The sequence below is a fragment of the Arvicanthis niloticus genome, chromosome 13 (genome assembly GCF_011762505.2).
Source record: "Arvicanthis niloticus isolate mArvNil1 chromosome 13, mArvNil1.pat.X, whole genome shotgun sequence".
NCBI classification, from domain to species: domain Eukaryota; kingdom Metazoa; phylum Chordata; class Mammalia; order Rodentia; family Muridae; genus Arvicanthis; species Arvicanthis niloticus.
Window position 1 is genome coordinate 53,637,155 of NC_047670.1, and position 14,902 is coordinate 53,652,056.

Below are 14,902 nucleotides of genomic sequence, written 5' to 3' on the forward strand. Positions count from 1 at the left end.
GGATTGTCTCAGGAAAGACCCAGGTGGGACCCAGGTGAGACTATCTCAGGGGAGACCTAGGTGGGACTGTCTCAGGAAAGACCCAGGTGGGACTGTCTCAGGGGAGACCTAGGTGGGACCCAGGTGAGACTATCTCAGGGGAGACCTAGGTGGGACTGTCTCAGGAAAGATCCAGGTGGGACTATCTCAGGGGAGACTTAGGTGGGACTGTCTCAGGGGAGACCCAGGTGGGACTGTCTCAGGAAAGACCTAGGTGGGACCCAGGTGAGACTATCTCAGGGGAGACCTAGGTGGGACTGTCTCAGGAAAGATCCAGGTGGGACTATCTCAGGGGAGACTTAGGTGGGACTGTCTCAGGGGAGACCCAGGTGGGACTGTCTCAGGGCCAGGCCCTGGAGTGCCTGATATGGGCACCTCATCAACTTCCATAGCAAAGTAAACTCTCTGATAAGAATTTCAACCTTATCCAGGCATGGAGATATACATCTGTAAACCCAGCATTTAGGAAGCTGAGGCAGGAGGATGGCAGATGTGAGGTCAGCCCAGGCTATATAATAAAATCTTATCTCAGAAACAAGTGAAAAAAATAATCTTAGTTTTTCTTAGTGCCACATGGGGTAGAAACTGTCCCTTGTAGTGGTAGAATGGACGCTTACCATGACCTCTGACAGTCAAGGTTATAGACCCCTAGCTACTGGACCCGCCCAGTTCTAGGAAGGTTGTTTCCTTTAAGAATTTCTCCCCACCCCCTTCCCCTGCATCCTATGCCCTGGATGCCTCCTGGCATCACCTCTACTCCTGGCTCTAACATAACTGACTCATGGCCAGCCACAATGCAGCATCCGACACATATGTGTGTTTGAAGGTGGGCCTAAGACAAGCTGGTCTAATCAGAGTGACCCTTCCTTAGAACTTGCCTGGGGCAGATTTCACTTGAACTTGACCTCAGAGGATCAAGTCCCAAGAATCAATGGCCAGAAAAATGAGCCTGGCAGCAGCAGGCAGACCCAAAACGGACAGGAAGGCAAGGCCTGTGGTATCGTCTGAACCCTCCACCCCACCTTGATAAAGCTGTGCCTGAACTCACGGTACCTCCACCGAGAATCAACACATTTATTTTCTGCGTAAGCAAGAGAGCTGTGTTTTCCATTTGCCATGGTTTAGGTCCTGACTGGCAGGTGAGGTGGGCAGTTCCAAGAAAGTGCAGCTTTACCCTTTGAATAGAAAGCCTTGACAATAGGGGTCGCCTGAGCTCAGACCCTCACGTGGCTGGGCAGATGAGAGATTTACAGAAATAAATTTATTCTGTGTTTTTCTGGAAAAGGAGAAGAGAGGAGCAGAGTTCCACATCTCTCCCTTTGGTTCAGGGAAAGGGGGGTTTCCAACAAGGCGAACACAGTGGCGACAAGCCATGTAGACTGGAAGCTTCCAGACAGGAATCAGCAAGGCCTGGAGCAGGTGGGCGTATGACTCTGTATGACATGAGAATGGATGGCTGCGTCTTGGGGCTCCCTGCTGGTCCCTGGGAACACAGGAGCAATCCAGCTAGGACGAGGCCTGTCGTTATCCTCCCATCCCCAGGGACCTTTGTGGAGGAGAGAGGCAAATTCTGCAGCTGACTGGGAAAAAACACCACACGGAGGAGACAGCATGTCCCACCAGCACATCACTGGGCTTTGGTGGGGGCCCTGGAGGGTCAGGACCATCGGGGTGGGAGGACTGAGGTGACACCTGGAAGGGAGACAGGAGAGGGTCAGTGTCAAGGACAGACATGTCTCTGCCAGGGCCATCCAGGTTCATGGATGCTTTTAACTTCTGCCTCCCCCAGGGCTCTCTTCTGCTCCTCCCCACGTACCCCCATGTGTCCTCCCCAGGGTATTGTTGGGGTTCCCTGGTTTCATTAGTTTTTTGTGACAAGGACGGGCTTAATGAGAGCCAGGCAGCCCTTGTGTCCTGGCTTAGGTCACTGGGCAGGTTTTGGCCTGCTTGGGTTGTATCCGTCATGGAAGAAGCTCCACAGGCAGTAACAAAGAGAAGAGACTGAGGCTACCTAGGTACCCATGGCCCTCTGTCCTGGTCTAACTCTGCTCTCAGTGCCGTGAGGGCTGGGCCCTGGGGTAGGGTGCTCTTCCAGCATCAGAGGAGAGGGTATACCCCTAGAGTAGGCTGCAGGGGCGCTTCTGCTGTCGAGTGGGCTGTGGGCACAGGACTGCTCGGATCGCCTCATCGAAGACGGTCTTCAGGCCTCGCTGGGTGAGTGCAGAACATTCCAAGTACTTCACTGAATCTGAGGAGGGACAGTGGGAGAGCAGGGGCCTGAGTCATGGAGAAGCTGTGTCTACCTGAGTGGGGAGTATCACCCAAGTGGGGAGTATCACTCAACTGGGAGTATCACTCAAGTGGGGAGTATCACTCAACTGGGAGTATCACTCAAGTGGGGAGTATCACTCAACTGGGGAGTATCACTCAACTGGGAGTATCACCCACTTGATACTGGGTCACCCCTGGAGGGGTAGTCACTGAAGCCAGAGCTTGGGAAAGGGGTTATGGCCTCAAGGAGGTGTGGGGAGTATCACCAAAGTAGGGAGTATCACCAGAGAGGGAATATGCCTCTCTGTACTTCATCTTCCTCCTGTAGGACTCGGTGGGTGAGAGGTCTTCAGGACACAAGGTTCTTTGTTTGGAAGGTGGATAGGACCTGCTTCCATGACCAAATCCTTCCTCATGGAGCTGACACCTCTGAGCAGGTCTGAGGACACCCCAATACATCTATCATTTAGTCACACCCCAATTTATGGGCAAACCAGGGCTAACAGAGGCTGTGGGACCTGCCTGCCCCAGGGAAGCTCAGTGAGGGGAAGAAAATAATTGAGCTCTTCTGTGCCCTCCAGAAGACAGGCCTCTGGAGGCATCTGCATGACTACTCACCCCCTGCAACCTGAACCCAGAGCCCTGACACGAAGGCTGGGAGAGGCAGAGTCTTGAGGAAGAGGGGAAGGAAGGGAGCCCAGTGACCTCTCTGGTTCCTTCTGCTCTCCCTTCTGGGGCAGGTACTTCTGAAAGCTGGGAGGAAGTGGTGGCCCTGCCCACCTCAGTGGGCCCAGAGCACAGCAGACACAAGGCAAAGGCACAGAACTGCAAAGAGAGGTCACCCCTGGAGGGGAAGTCACTGAAGCCAGGGCTTGGGAAATGGGTCATGGCCTCAAGGAGGAGATGGAGCTTCAGGGAGCCAGACATTTTGCAGTCACACAGGGGCTTCTCGTTCCTGGAAAGTTCTCCAGGCTGGCTATTCCCACTGTGAAGATGAAGCCAGCGTCCTGCCCTGGCCGACTCCAGCAGTTTACTCCAGAGATGACTCTGGGTGGGGGCTCATGGCCTCTGTCCCTTGGGGTTCCCCATCCTTGTGATGATCAGTAGTGAAGTACCCTGGACCTGGGTTCATTCACCTGCTCATCCTCACAGTATCTGGAAGGGAGGAACTTTCAGCTTCACAGAAGATAAAATAGCCTCAGGGAGAAATGTCACAGGCTGAAGAACACACACACTCCACATACACACTCCACATACCACACACACACACAGACACACAGACACACAGACACACACACACACACACACACACTCAAAGTCTAAGACCCAGGGAGGAGGAGCTCACAGGCAACCAGTGATGCAGGAAGGAACAGACCCCATTTACAGGGCCCTGTCACTGGAGAACACGTACTTTATGAGAAGTATGGCCAAGAGCAGCTGATGGACAAGGCCTGTAAATCCAGCACTGGGAACGCTGAAGCCTAAAGTGGGAGTTTACACAAATGGGGCTGGCTTAGGCCCCACAGTGAGATGAGGGAGGGGAGGGAAGTGGAGTATAGGGGAGGGGACAGGTAACCTTGGCCTGAGAAGCTTCTCTCTGAGGTGGTCCTCAGTCAATGCAGAGACTCATATTGGTCAAAGTGCGGAGACTAAGTGCCCAGTCCTAAGTGGGACACCAATATCACACACACCCATCCCACCCCGGGGCTTAAGGAACACTGAGCAAGATGGAGCAGAAAGAGTCAGAGGCCACAGAGAATGCTGCTGGGAATGTCCTCTGGACATGACAGTCATTGCCCTAATGAATTCACAGCACCTATGAGACCTGTGTGAGGTCAAAGCCACCGTAGGGCGGCATTCCAGCAGGCAACTCTAGCTGGACTCAATGGGCTACACACACACACACACCACATCACTCTCATACATACCATATACACACACACACACATACTCGGGCACACACACATTACACATCACACAGCTCACACACACACACATTACACATCACACAGCTCACACACACACACACACACACACATTATACATCACACAGCTCACACATCCCATACACACATGTCACACAGCTCACACGCACATACACACACACACACGCACACATCACACATCACTCACACACATACACACACCCATCACACATCTCACACACACACATTTACACATACACACCACACACACCCTACATATCACACACCATACATCACAGACCACACACCACACACACATTCACACAAACACCCCCCCCACATCACACCCCATCACACATGTACATACCATATACACACCACACATACACACACTCTACACCACACATACCACACACACGCACAAGTGCACACAAGCACACATATACCCAGGACATAAAGGGAAGACAGGCATGTGTCAGGTGTCTGGGGAGAGTGGGTGGGGGAAGGCTTCAGGGTGGACATAATCAAGACAGGTTGTTTATCATGCACAAAATTGTCAAAGAATAAATTAAAATCTCTGTGTGTGTGTGTGTGTGTGTGTGTGTGTGCACGCGCGTGCGCGTGTGTGTGTGTGTGTGTGTGCCCAGCCCAGACCGTGAATTGTGACCAGCTGCCTCATGTTCCTGCTGCTGTGTCATTCCCACGTGACGGACTGACGGACTGACAGACTGACAGACTGACAGACTGACAGATTGACGAACTGACGAACTGATGGACTGCTCCTCAAGAGGTGAGAGAGGTGCCTCTAAGGGGGTGGGGTAGGGTAGCTCAGTGGTACAGTGCTTGTCTAGTGTGAGTGAAGTCCTAGGTTTGCTCCCCAACATCCCAGATCACTGCAGACCCCTCTGGGGACAGGCTGATTAAGAAGAGAAGGCCAGGTACGTCTCTGACCCTTGTAAAGCTGAGGCCCTGGGTAAAGCAGGAGAGAGGCCCCTAGGGAGGTGGCCATGACAGTCACAAGAAGGCTGCGGTTTCTCTTCCTGTGACGAGCCCCTCCTTCTTGTTTCCTGCAGAGGAAGAGGTGCAGGGCTGGGTGGAGGCCAGACCTAAGCTGGTAGTTCTGCCTCAGGAGGACATCACAGGGGAAACCAGACCCAGAGTCAGGTCTCCTGGGGATGGAGAGGTGTCCCCACTCACCCAGCCAGCAACCATCCTCCATCCTTTTCATCTCAGCCACCGCCCTTCTTCAGCCGGGTGACCTTGAAGGGTCAACCCTCCTCTGCCTGCCTGGTCCTTGGAGGCAAAGAGTGATTGGTGGAAAGCCAGGATGAGTGAAGAAAGGGAGGTGAAGGCCAGGCACAAAGGATTGAGTCACCCTGAAGTCCCCAGCAGGGACACCTTCTCCAGGAAGCCCTCCAGAAACAGCCCAACTTGACTCGGCTGCCTGTGCTCCAAGCAATCATAGGCTATGCCTCCTGTCCCTGCTTCACAGTTCCAATCAACCCCTCACTTTAAGCACCTGGCTGCTGCAGTGACCAGCTAACACAGAATCCATGTAGCAATGCTCCAGGCACCTTGAACCAAGTCATCACTACTGCTATGACATCATGACAGTGAAACACAGGCACAGAGAGGCCAAAGGACCAGCCCAGGTCGCACAGCTGGTACCATGGTTTGGAGAATAGAGTTTGACCACACAGCATAGCACTAAGACAAGGCTATGTCCAGGCGCCTCCAGCTCCCAGCTCCCCACTCTGAGCTCGAGCCCCATACCAATATCCTTGGCCAGTGCCAGGCCCTGCGGGTAAGTGATGGGAGCCAGCTTCTTCTCCTTCAGCTTCTCGATGGTGTCCTTGTCATCTCGAAGGTCCAGCTTGGTGCCCACCAGAATGATGGGGGTGCTGGGGCAGTGGTGCCGTACCTCAGGGAACCACTGGAGGTGGAGGGAGAGTGAGAGGGAGCAGTGGAGAGTGGGACAAAGATGCCCAAGGCACCAGAAAAAGAGGGGGAAGAGGCCCAGCAGGAAGGTCACAAGGCAGAGTGGGATCTGAGCAAGCATGCAAAAAAAAAAAAAAATTGGCAAGACTTTTTCTGGAGATAAGAGTCAAGAGTGTTTTGTGTGCTGATAAGAGGAGGCACGAAGTTGGACAGGAAAAGGGACAGGGCACAGAGGGAGGAGGAACACTCACTGTCCCACCCCAAGCCCCCAGCCCAGGGAGACTCTTCCCTCATTGACCCTGTGTGGTACTAGTGACCCTCTATCCCCTGGACTCTCCTAACCCAGGATAGACCTTAACTGCTGGTCCCTCCTTCCTCAGCCCACTTACAGGTGTCCCCCAGCCCACTTGAGGCTCACCTTGGCTCGGACATTCTCGTAAGAGGCCGGGCTGACTAGCGAGAAGCAGATGAGGAACACGTCCTGAATACAGAACAGGGCAGGGTCAGCACAGGGAGTCCTGTCTGGGGAACCCTCAGCTCCTGCCACCCACTATGTAACCATCTGCCTGCAATATGACACTCCCCTTTGCCATTGTGGGTAGAAAGCCCAGATCTGGGCACCTAGAAGCCACAGAGTCACCTGCAGCAAGCCACCTGCCCTCCCCAGCAACATACACACTGGCCCGGTCACTCACACGGCCCCTGCCGGGCACGCATGGTGATACTCGGGCAGCAAGGCTGTGGGAGCACAGTCTGGGGAGATCCTAGCTCTGCCCCCCAGGCCTCAAAGGGAGATGGGGTTGAGCAGGCACTGCTGGCCTGAAGGTCATCAACAATAGGTGGATCAAGACAGGGACCACAAGGAGGCACAGAGGTACGCACTGTCTGTGGGTAGGAGAGTGGCCGGAGGCGGTCATAGTCCTCCTGTCCTGCAGTGTCCCACAGGCCCAGATTCACGGGCTTGCTGTCCACCATCACATTGGCTGAGTAGTTGTCAAACCTGTAGGGAGCAGAAAAAAAAAGGGTCAGCCTCGAACCCAGAGCCTCAGACTTCCAGTACAGCCCAGTGTTGTTCTCCCCAGAGGCCAGGACTCAGAGAGGGGCTGTGACCAGTCCAAAGCTGTCTTCACAAGTAATGGATTCTATTAAAAAACATCTTAAATACAAGTAAACAAAGAGGAAGACGTGTCTTGGTCATTTTTTTTTTTCTGTCTCCTCTTGTCCCTTGGAAAGGTGACTGCTGCTGGGTTGTGTGAGATTGATTCCCTCGGAGGTTGATCAGAAGGAACTTTATCTTCCTCCTATGCTGGACACCTAGCGTGTGTCACACAGAGTGACTGCTTGTCCCTGAGTTAAGCTGGGTCTCCCTGAAGCCAATCCTGGGTGAAAGAGGCAGCATGTGTACTTGGGAAGCTGTCAGAGGGAAACAGGAAGGAGCTGTTGTCCCGCCAGGCCTGTCTGGGAGGTGAAGGGACTGTGTCCTGAGCCTCCTGGAGGGGCAGGAAGCTGCAGATGATCCACTGTCTCACTCATGTGACAAGTGGCAGTGCTAGGGCCACTTCTAGAGGACAGACATCAGTTGCGAACCCATAGAGCCTTGTATTGGTGTGGGCCCAACCCTGGGCCAGGAGCCCAGTGAGCTAGTGTTGGAACAGGGAACACTCTGAAGCCATGGGGATTTTCCAGCCCAGTGTTCTACACTAAGTGGAGGGTTCTTTAGAAAGTAAAATCTCATACCTAGGGAGAAAGAACAGGTTCCCCATGGTAGGGTGTGGGGAAGTGGAGTGAAACCAGGATCAGAGAGGCATCATGACTCACCTGAGGTCACACAGCCAGTAAGTGACCAACCTAGGGGACAAGCTGTGTTCAGCAGGCTCACTATGGCCTGCCATATCTGTGATTTTAGGGACATCTTCATTGTCTGTCCCTGGGGTTAGGGATCATCCGACCTCCTCACTAGCTCACACATGTACCTACTCATGACCGGATACACTGGGACCTCAAGCTCCTAGCGTCTTCGTCTGCTCTTTCCTCACACAGCAGGCCCACAGCACCCACCTCCCGAGGTTGCCTACCCTGACATCTGAAGAAATGCCCCTTCCTACCCTACCTTACCCAAGTAATCCCACGTATCCTAACTTGCTTCTCACCCTCAACAGGACTCTTTGGAACAATCTAGGGAAAGTTTTCTGCCTTAGCCAGGTCAGCCCCACTAATTACACTCCTTGGGGAAGCAGGGGGACCTAGCTCGTTCCTTTCTGCCCTGAGGCTAGTCCAGAATTGGTGGTTGGCACACAGATCCGCGGTGTGCCTATTCTGGGAAACATCCTTGGGAGTCTCAGAAGAACCTTCTGGGAGGCAATGGTGGTCAAGGTAAGAAGGCAGGTGCCTTAGCTGTGTACGGTTCTGGCAAGCTGGAGACATCAGGACCCTCTATCTTCCCAAGATGCCTTGAGGCAAAGGCGATTGTCTTTTTGGTTCCTCCGAGCTTTCATGACACCCTGAGAAAGTGGGGGGTGGTCAGGACCTTCCAAAGCGCCCTTCTAGTGCCTCTCTTGGCCAGGTTGAAGGGGATTCCCTACGTGTTATTAGGCCTTGAGGTCTCAAGTGACCCAGGAGACCAGTGAGGAAACTGAGGCCCCAGATAGTCAAGCATCTTTACAAAGGCCAGTCAGCTCAGAAGCATGGAAAGTGGCTGCTCTTCTGAAGATGCCCATTAGGGGGCGCCAGCAAATGAACAGGAGAGAATTGGCAGAGCCCTGGACAGGCTCCACCCACCAGCCAAGGTGCTCTGCCCACTGCCAGCAGGCAGCTGTGTGATGTTCTAGAAACTGGTACTCTGTTCTAGGTTCAAGTGTGAGCTAGATACACCAGCCTCCTTGCCCCCCACGGCTCTGCCCCAGCCCTGAAGAGTTCTTCTCAGTGGGTAGGGCATAAAGGAGGAGGGGTGGGCTACAGCAGACAGGGAACACTGTCAGGAAGGAAGGCATGCTCTGAGTCTCTCTGACAGAGAGCATGGAGCCAAGAGACCCAGGAGATTGTGGACAGGACTGAACAGCTGGAGGAGATGGGGCAGATGAAGTGGAACTTGGGAACTTTGATACCCCCTTGTATTGGGTTTTAAGCATAAAGGGGAGTCAGATGAGGGCTTGGGCCAGGTTGTGGCTCTATCTAAGTTCTACTTTTGAAAGTTCATCTGGGGAGAAAAAATAAATAATTAAATTAAATTAAAAAGATGTAACTAGGGACTGGACCTGTGTGTGCTCAGTACCCCATAAAGCTAGATGTGATGGTACACATCTGTAATCCCAGCACTCCAGAGGTGGAGGCAGGAGGATCGGGAGTTCAAAGTCATCCTCACCCACACAATGAGTTTAAGACCACACTGAACTACACAACAAACATACCAGAAGAACCCTACAAAATGTACCTGGAACCTGGCTGTTGGGGAGACTGAGGCAGGAGGATAGCTACAAGCTCAAGGCCAGCCTGAGTTACACAGTGAATTCTAGGTCAGTCAGGGCTACAGTATATATACCCTACAAAAAAAGAAAGAAAGAAAGAAAGAGAGAGAGAGAGAGAGAGAGAGAGAGAGAGAGAGAGAGAGAGAAAGGAAGGAAGGAAGGAAGGAAGGAAGGAAGGAAGGAAGAGAAAAAGGAAAAACAAAATCAAAAAGTTAAAGTTTATGTGGGCTTCAGTTGGACAGAGTCAGGAAGGAGACAGGATGGGAGCCCACATCACAACACCTAAAGGCATGAGGATGCTGTCATTGGCATGAAACTATTTTTGGGCAGGTGTCCCCAACTGATAATATGTGTGCCAACCTCTCTGGACACAGACGCTCTCAGAGGAGAAAATCCCAGTGGCAGCCAGGTACCAGCCACACAACAGCACAGGGGGATGGGTCGTGGACAGACCTGAGGGCCCTCAGCACCTGACCGGCCAGCAGTGTGGTCTGTCGTATGCGCCATTAGGACACGGAAAGCCTCTGGCTTCCATCTCCCACCTCCTCACAGGGAAACTGCTCTACAAGGCTCAGATCTGTCAGGCCCAGGACCTGTCTCTTGTAGAAAAGAAAACCGAGTCTCATGGGCTCAGAGGGAAAGTGACCACTTTGAAATCCTTGAGCAAGTGCGTCCTCCAGGGCTGACTGAGCAAGTAAGGATAGGATAGGGTCTTAACTCAGGGACAAGAACAGTGTCAACACACCCTGGTGACAGGGGCCTTCAGCCACAACCCCCTTTGCTCTTGCTCCTGCCCAGGTCTAGCCCCGCCCTCTCTGACTTCCAGGTGCCTTATAATCCTGAGTCAGTCACGCTTTGTGCAGCAGGGAAGTTTCTAGAGTCTTCATTTTTATCAGCATGCAGCTGGGCAGAAATCGGTGTCCAGCTGCCTGAACAGCCCCTCTAGCTGCCCTTTGCTGGGTCCTTCAGTTTAGCCAGGTATTAGAGGCAGCTGAACCCTCTGTTCCAGAAAGAGATTCCTGTTAGCATTCTGTCTAAACTCCACCCCCATAGTTACCTGGTAACAGCCAGGTAGGCCTGACTCACTATAAAAGGGGCTGCTTGCCCTCTCCTTCCTCTCTTGTTCTCTTAATCTCTTGATCTCTTGCCTTCTTGCTCCTGCTGTCTCCTTGTCCCTTCCCCATTCCCTTCCCCCTTCTCTCCACATGCTCATGGCCGGCCTCTACATCTCATCTCATCTCATCTCATCTCATCTCATCTCATCTCTTCTCTTCTCTTCTCTTCTCTTCTCTTCTCTTCTCTTCTCTTCTCTTCTCTTCTCTTCTCTTCTCTCCTCCTCCTCTGCCTCCTCCTCTTCTTCCTCTTACTCTTCTTCTTCCTCTCTCTCTCTCTCTCTCTCTCTCTCTCTCTCTCTCTCTCTCTCTCTTTCTCTCTCTCTCTGCCTTTCTCTGCCTCTACTGCCCTCTTAACTCCCCTCCCCATGCCCTGAAAAAACTCTGTTCTATACTATATCATTGTGTGGCTGGTCCCTCAGGGGGAAGAGATGCCTAGGCATGGGCCCACTGGGACATCCCTTTCCCTGATACCTCACCACACCCCTATAGAACATATTCTCCCTCTCTTTATCTTTTTCTAAACACATCAATCCCTATAGATCCACATTAAGGACTTGGAGCAGAGCCTTGGTTTGGCACTGGTCGGGTGGTGGTTCCTTTGATGGTGTGGGAGGCTTTGGGTCCTGGTCATTGTCCCCACGCATACCTCTGCTTTCTGCAGGATGAGTGACCCTGGGGGACAAGCCCCATAGCTGTCACAGGCCATCAGGATATTGTAACACCCATTTCCCTTGAGGACCCAATGCATCCACTAGTGTGGCATCCTGTACCAGGCCACCAAACCGAAGGCGCTCTAACTAGATGCTAGTGGTGAAGACTCCCCTGGGCCTTGTCACCACAAAGCATAGACCTTGTGTATATTATACAGTGTGTCAATCACCTTGTAGAGAAGTTAGGGAGACCCCAAGAAAAGCATATGGCTCCTTGCCTTCCACAGGGCCACGGTCTTAAGAAAGAGAGAGTTGTCAAGTTCCTCTGGGGAGTGACAGGCCTTTAGGCTGGATTACAGGCTTCCAGGAGGGCACTAAGGATGGACCTAGAGGATGTAGGTATGAGGATGAGACAGGAAATCACCTCTGGGCATTTCTGGCAGCAGAAGAGCTGGTGCAAAGGTCCTGTGGTAGGCCTGCCTAAGGATCTTTAATCCCAAAAAGCAAAACAGTGGGTAACATCTCTAGAAGGAAAGACTGGGGGATACTTTGAAGAGTTTGAAATCTGTGCAGGGAGCTGGGGAGCTGCCCTGTGAGTGGTGGGGTGCCCTGAGTCTCTTCTGACACCTGCAGACTCCTTGTGTATCATGTGGCAGCCAGTGGCTACATCCTGCACCAGAAGACAGGCCTCCCACAGACTGCAGCTGGCATTGCCCCACCCCAGCACATGAGTCCCCATACGCTGCTGCTGTCCAAGTTTCTGAGGTCCTCTTACACCCTCACCTCCATACCCCGTCTCTACTCCTCTTTCTCCTCCTGGCTGGCTTGAAGGACATCTTCCTCTCTATCCTTTTATGTCTTCCTATAGCCCCTCTTCCTTCTAGAGCCTCTGCCTCCTTAGCATAAGTCACTGAATTGCATGTTGAATCACAAGCCAGCTTCCCCACGATGAAGGCTCTCTCTAGCCTTACCAGACTGCTTGATCTCAGGCCCCCCACAGGGGACAGCCCCCAAGAAGTCACTCACACAGTGGGGATGTATTCTCCGGGGAAGGCATTGGTGGTGTAGCTGATGAGAAGGCACGTCTTGCCCACGGCTCTGAAACACAAGAGACAAGATGCAGGAGAAACAGAAGTCACAGCTGTGCCTGAGAGAACAGGAGGGTGGAACTGTACCCAGGCTCCAGTCTCCCAATCCACACCCCATACCAGTGTGCTCAACCCCCTGCAGTGCCCATAAACACTCTGACTTCAGTCTTAGCCGAGGGTGTGAGCCACACATCTGAGAACTAGGGGACTGTACATGTACCAGTGTGCAGGGTACCGGTGATCGACACAGACAACCATGGGGGCGGCGAGGAGAGGACCCTGGAGACCTGGGTAAGGCTGTCACGTGTCTCGCTTGAGCTTCAGATCCTGCCGCCACCATTTGCCATCTATGCAACTTTGCAAGTGACCTAAGCTCCTTGTACCTCAGTTTCCCCATCTAGACAACAAGGACAAGCCCATCTTCCCAGTTAAATTACTGATAATTCTAAGACTCTGATCCCAGTGCCATAGGAGTGGCATCAACCAATGACTGTTAGGGACTGCCTGTAGCTCCTCTTTGAAGGTGAAGAGGCCTAAGCTCAAATCCTCTGCCTCCAAGGCAGGTTACTTAGCTTCTCTTCAGTTTCTGTCTTACCGCCTGTATATTGAACTCTGTGATGGTAAGTAGGGTTGGTGGAAGACAGATCATACAGAGGACTATGGCCCCGTGACCATACACAGTAAATGACAGAAATGGGACAAATGGAGATGACCACCATTTAGGCTATCTGCCTGCCAAGCTGGGAGGCCACCCAGGTCATTCAGCAGGAAGCCGAGGGGCCAGAGGGACAGCTCTGGGCCTTCCCCAGTTCAATTCCGTTAAGTCACTTCCCACTCAAGGAGGCTGCTCCGCTTTCCCTCCCCCCTAAACGTCTGCCCTCAAGCCCCAGACTGCCACCAAGGTAACTTTGAATGTATAGAACCATTGACTTCCGCCCCCACCCCTGCCCCCAGATCAGACACAAAGCAGAAGTGAGCAAGGCAGCTGCCGCAGATAACGGCTGACACCCCAGCAGCAGCAGCGGCTGCAGCAATGACCAAGTCAGAGCAAGTCAGCTGAGGGTGTGGACAGCCTATGCCGCCAGCAGAGCCAAAGTGTGACCTAGGGACCCAAGCCAGGAAAGCTCTCAAGCCTCAGCCCCTCCCCATTTTGAACTGAAGCTGTGCATCTAGAACATGTCAGGATGGATCTAGCAGAACCCATAATGTTCTTGAGGATTGCATCCTAATGTGCTGGGATACATGGGGAAACCGACCTATGGCACATGAAGAAACCCAGGCCTTGGGTTACGATAGCCTGTGGTCCCAAGATCTAATAATGACTATGAGTCCTCAGCAGGGCTGCAGCCAGCCTGCCCTCTGGGGTCTCCATAATCCCTTCACCTTCCTCCTTCCCTTACACTGGCCTCAGTGCTCCCCTTGCTCCTCATGGACATCCCCGTAGGTCCTCCCTACCACATGAAGTTCAATCACACACAACAGCTAGGACAGCCTGGCACCTGTCTCAGGCTAGCCCATTCCACCCCTAGAGGCAGAGGCTGGACTGAGAATCAGAGATTCCCAGGAGTCCCCTAGGCGCCTCAAGCCAGCAAGTAGAGCCTGGGTCAGCCTGGGAAACAGAGGTTCAAAGGTCACGTTGCTGATTTCCCTCCTCGCACCTTCACCCTGGACGGAAGCCTGATGCTGGCCCCCATAGGAGCCCTGCCTCAGCTCTCAGGGTACAGGCAAGTGGCAGTACCCCACCCACAGTCCCAGGTCCTCCACCCAAGTAGCTTCCGGAGTTAGGTGGGCTGAGGACAGAGGAGCAGTCCAGACCCACCCCACATGTTCCTTGTAAGCCCTTACAAGGAGAGGAAGCGACTATCCCCAGAACCTCCTGGGGGCCCTGAACCTGTGAGTGTACCAGGGAGGATCTCGGGGACATCCTGGTAGGAGGGGGTGGGAGACAACTCGGCCAGGTACTTACCCATCACCCACCACCACACACTTAATAGCCTGCATTGCATCTGAGGCCGAGCAGCCAGTGATGACAGTTGGGGGCCAGGAGCGTTGCTGCGGTCACCAGTGGTATGGAGTGGCTAGGAGGTGCCCGGCAGTGAGAAGCAGCACCCCAGCTCAGGAGGCAGGAGGAAACGGAAGAGGAACTTACCCAAGCTGCTGCCCCACAGCCTTGAGGGGGTGGAGCATGCGGTCTGGAAGAGGACCTGGGGCCCCACAGGTGCTAGGTTGGGTCCTAGCTACCAAGCTAGAACTTAAGCTTCAAAGGGAACCCGGGCACCCTCTGGGCTTGGAGATTCACTTCCTAACCTAGGGCAGGGACAAAGTTGCTCTCTAAGAATCTGCATCCTCCAAGAAGTCAGTTGGCCTAGATTCCATGGGCAAGCACTTGAGTGCCTACTATGTGTCAGGTAT

At 53.2% G+C, this 14,902-nt stretch overlaps 1 protein-coding gene across 1 annotated transcript; it reads right to left on the bottom strand.

Moving 5' to 3' along the window:
* Window positions 1–1,278: 1,278 nt before the first annotated feature.
* On the bottom strand, window positions 1,279–14,627 carry Rac2 (Rac family small GTPase 2). The gene is made up of 7 exons (XM_034516736.2): window positions 14,457–14,627; window positions 12,429–12,500; window positions 7,056–7,173; window positions 6,592–6,654; window positions 6,009–6,168; window positions 2,155–2,287; window positions 1,279–1,731 (listed from the first exon to the last, which is right to left on the bottom strand). The coding sequence occupies exons 1-6, from the start codon at window positions 14,489–14,491 to the stop codon at window positions 2,157–2,159; spliced, it is 579 nt and encodes a 192-aa protein (XP_034372627.1). The 5' UTR covers window positions 14,492–14,627; the 3' UTR covers window positions 1,279–1,731; window positions 2,155–2,156.
* Window positions 14,628–14,902: the final 275 nt, after the last annotated feature.

Bases quoted from the DNA above. Each gene is read 5' to 3' on its own strand.
- Rac2 (XM_034516736.2), bottom strand. From the start codon at position 14,491: ATGCAGGCTATTAAGTGTGTGGTGGTGGGTGATGG. The intron at 7,174-12,428 runs GTGAGTGACTTC...TGCTCCCTACAG, and splicing joins GGAGAATACATCCCCACTGT to GTTTGACAACTACTCAGCCA. The intron at 6,169-6,591 runs GTGAGCCTCAAG...CTCCACCTCCAG, and splicing joins ACGAGAATGTCCGAGCCAAG to TGGTTCCCTGAGGTACGGCA.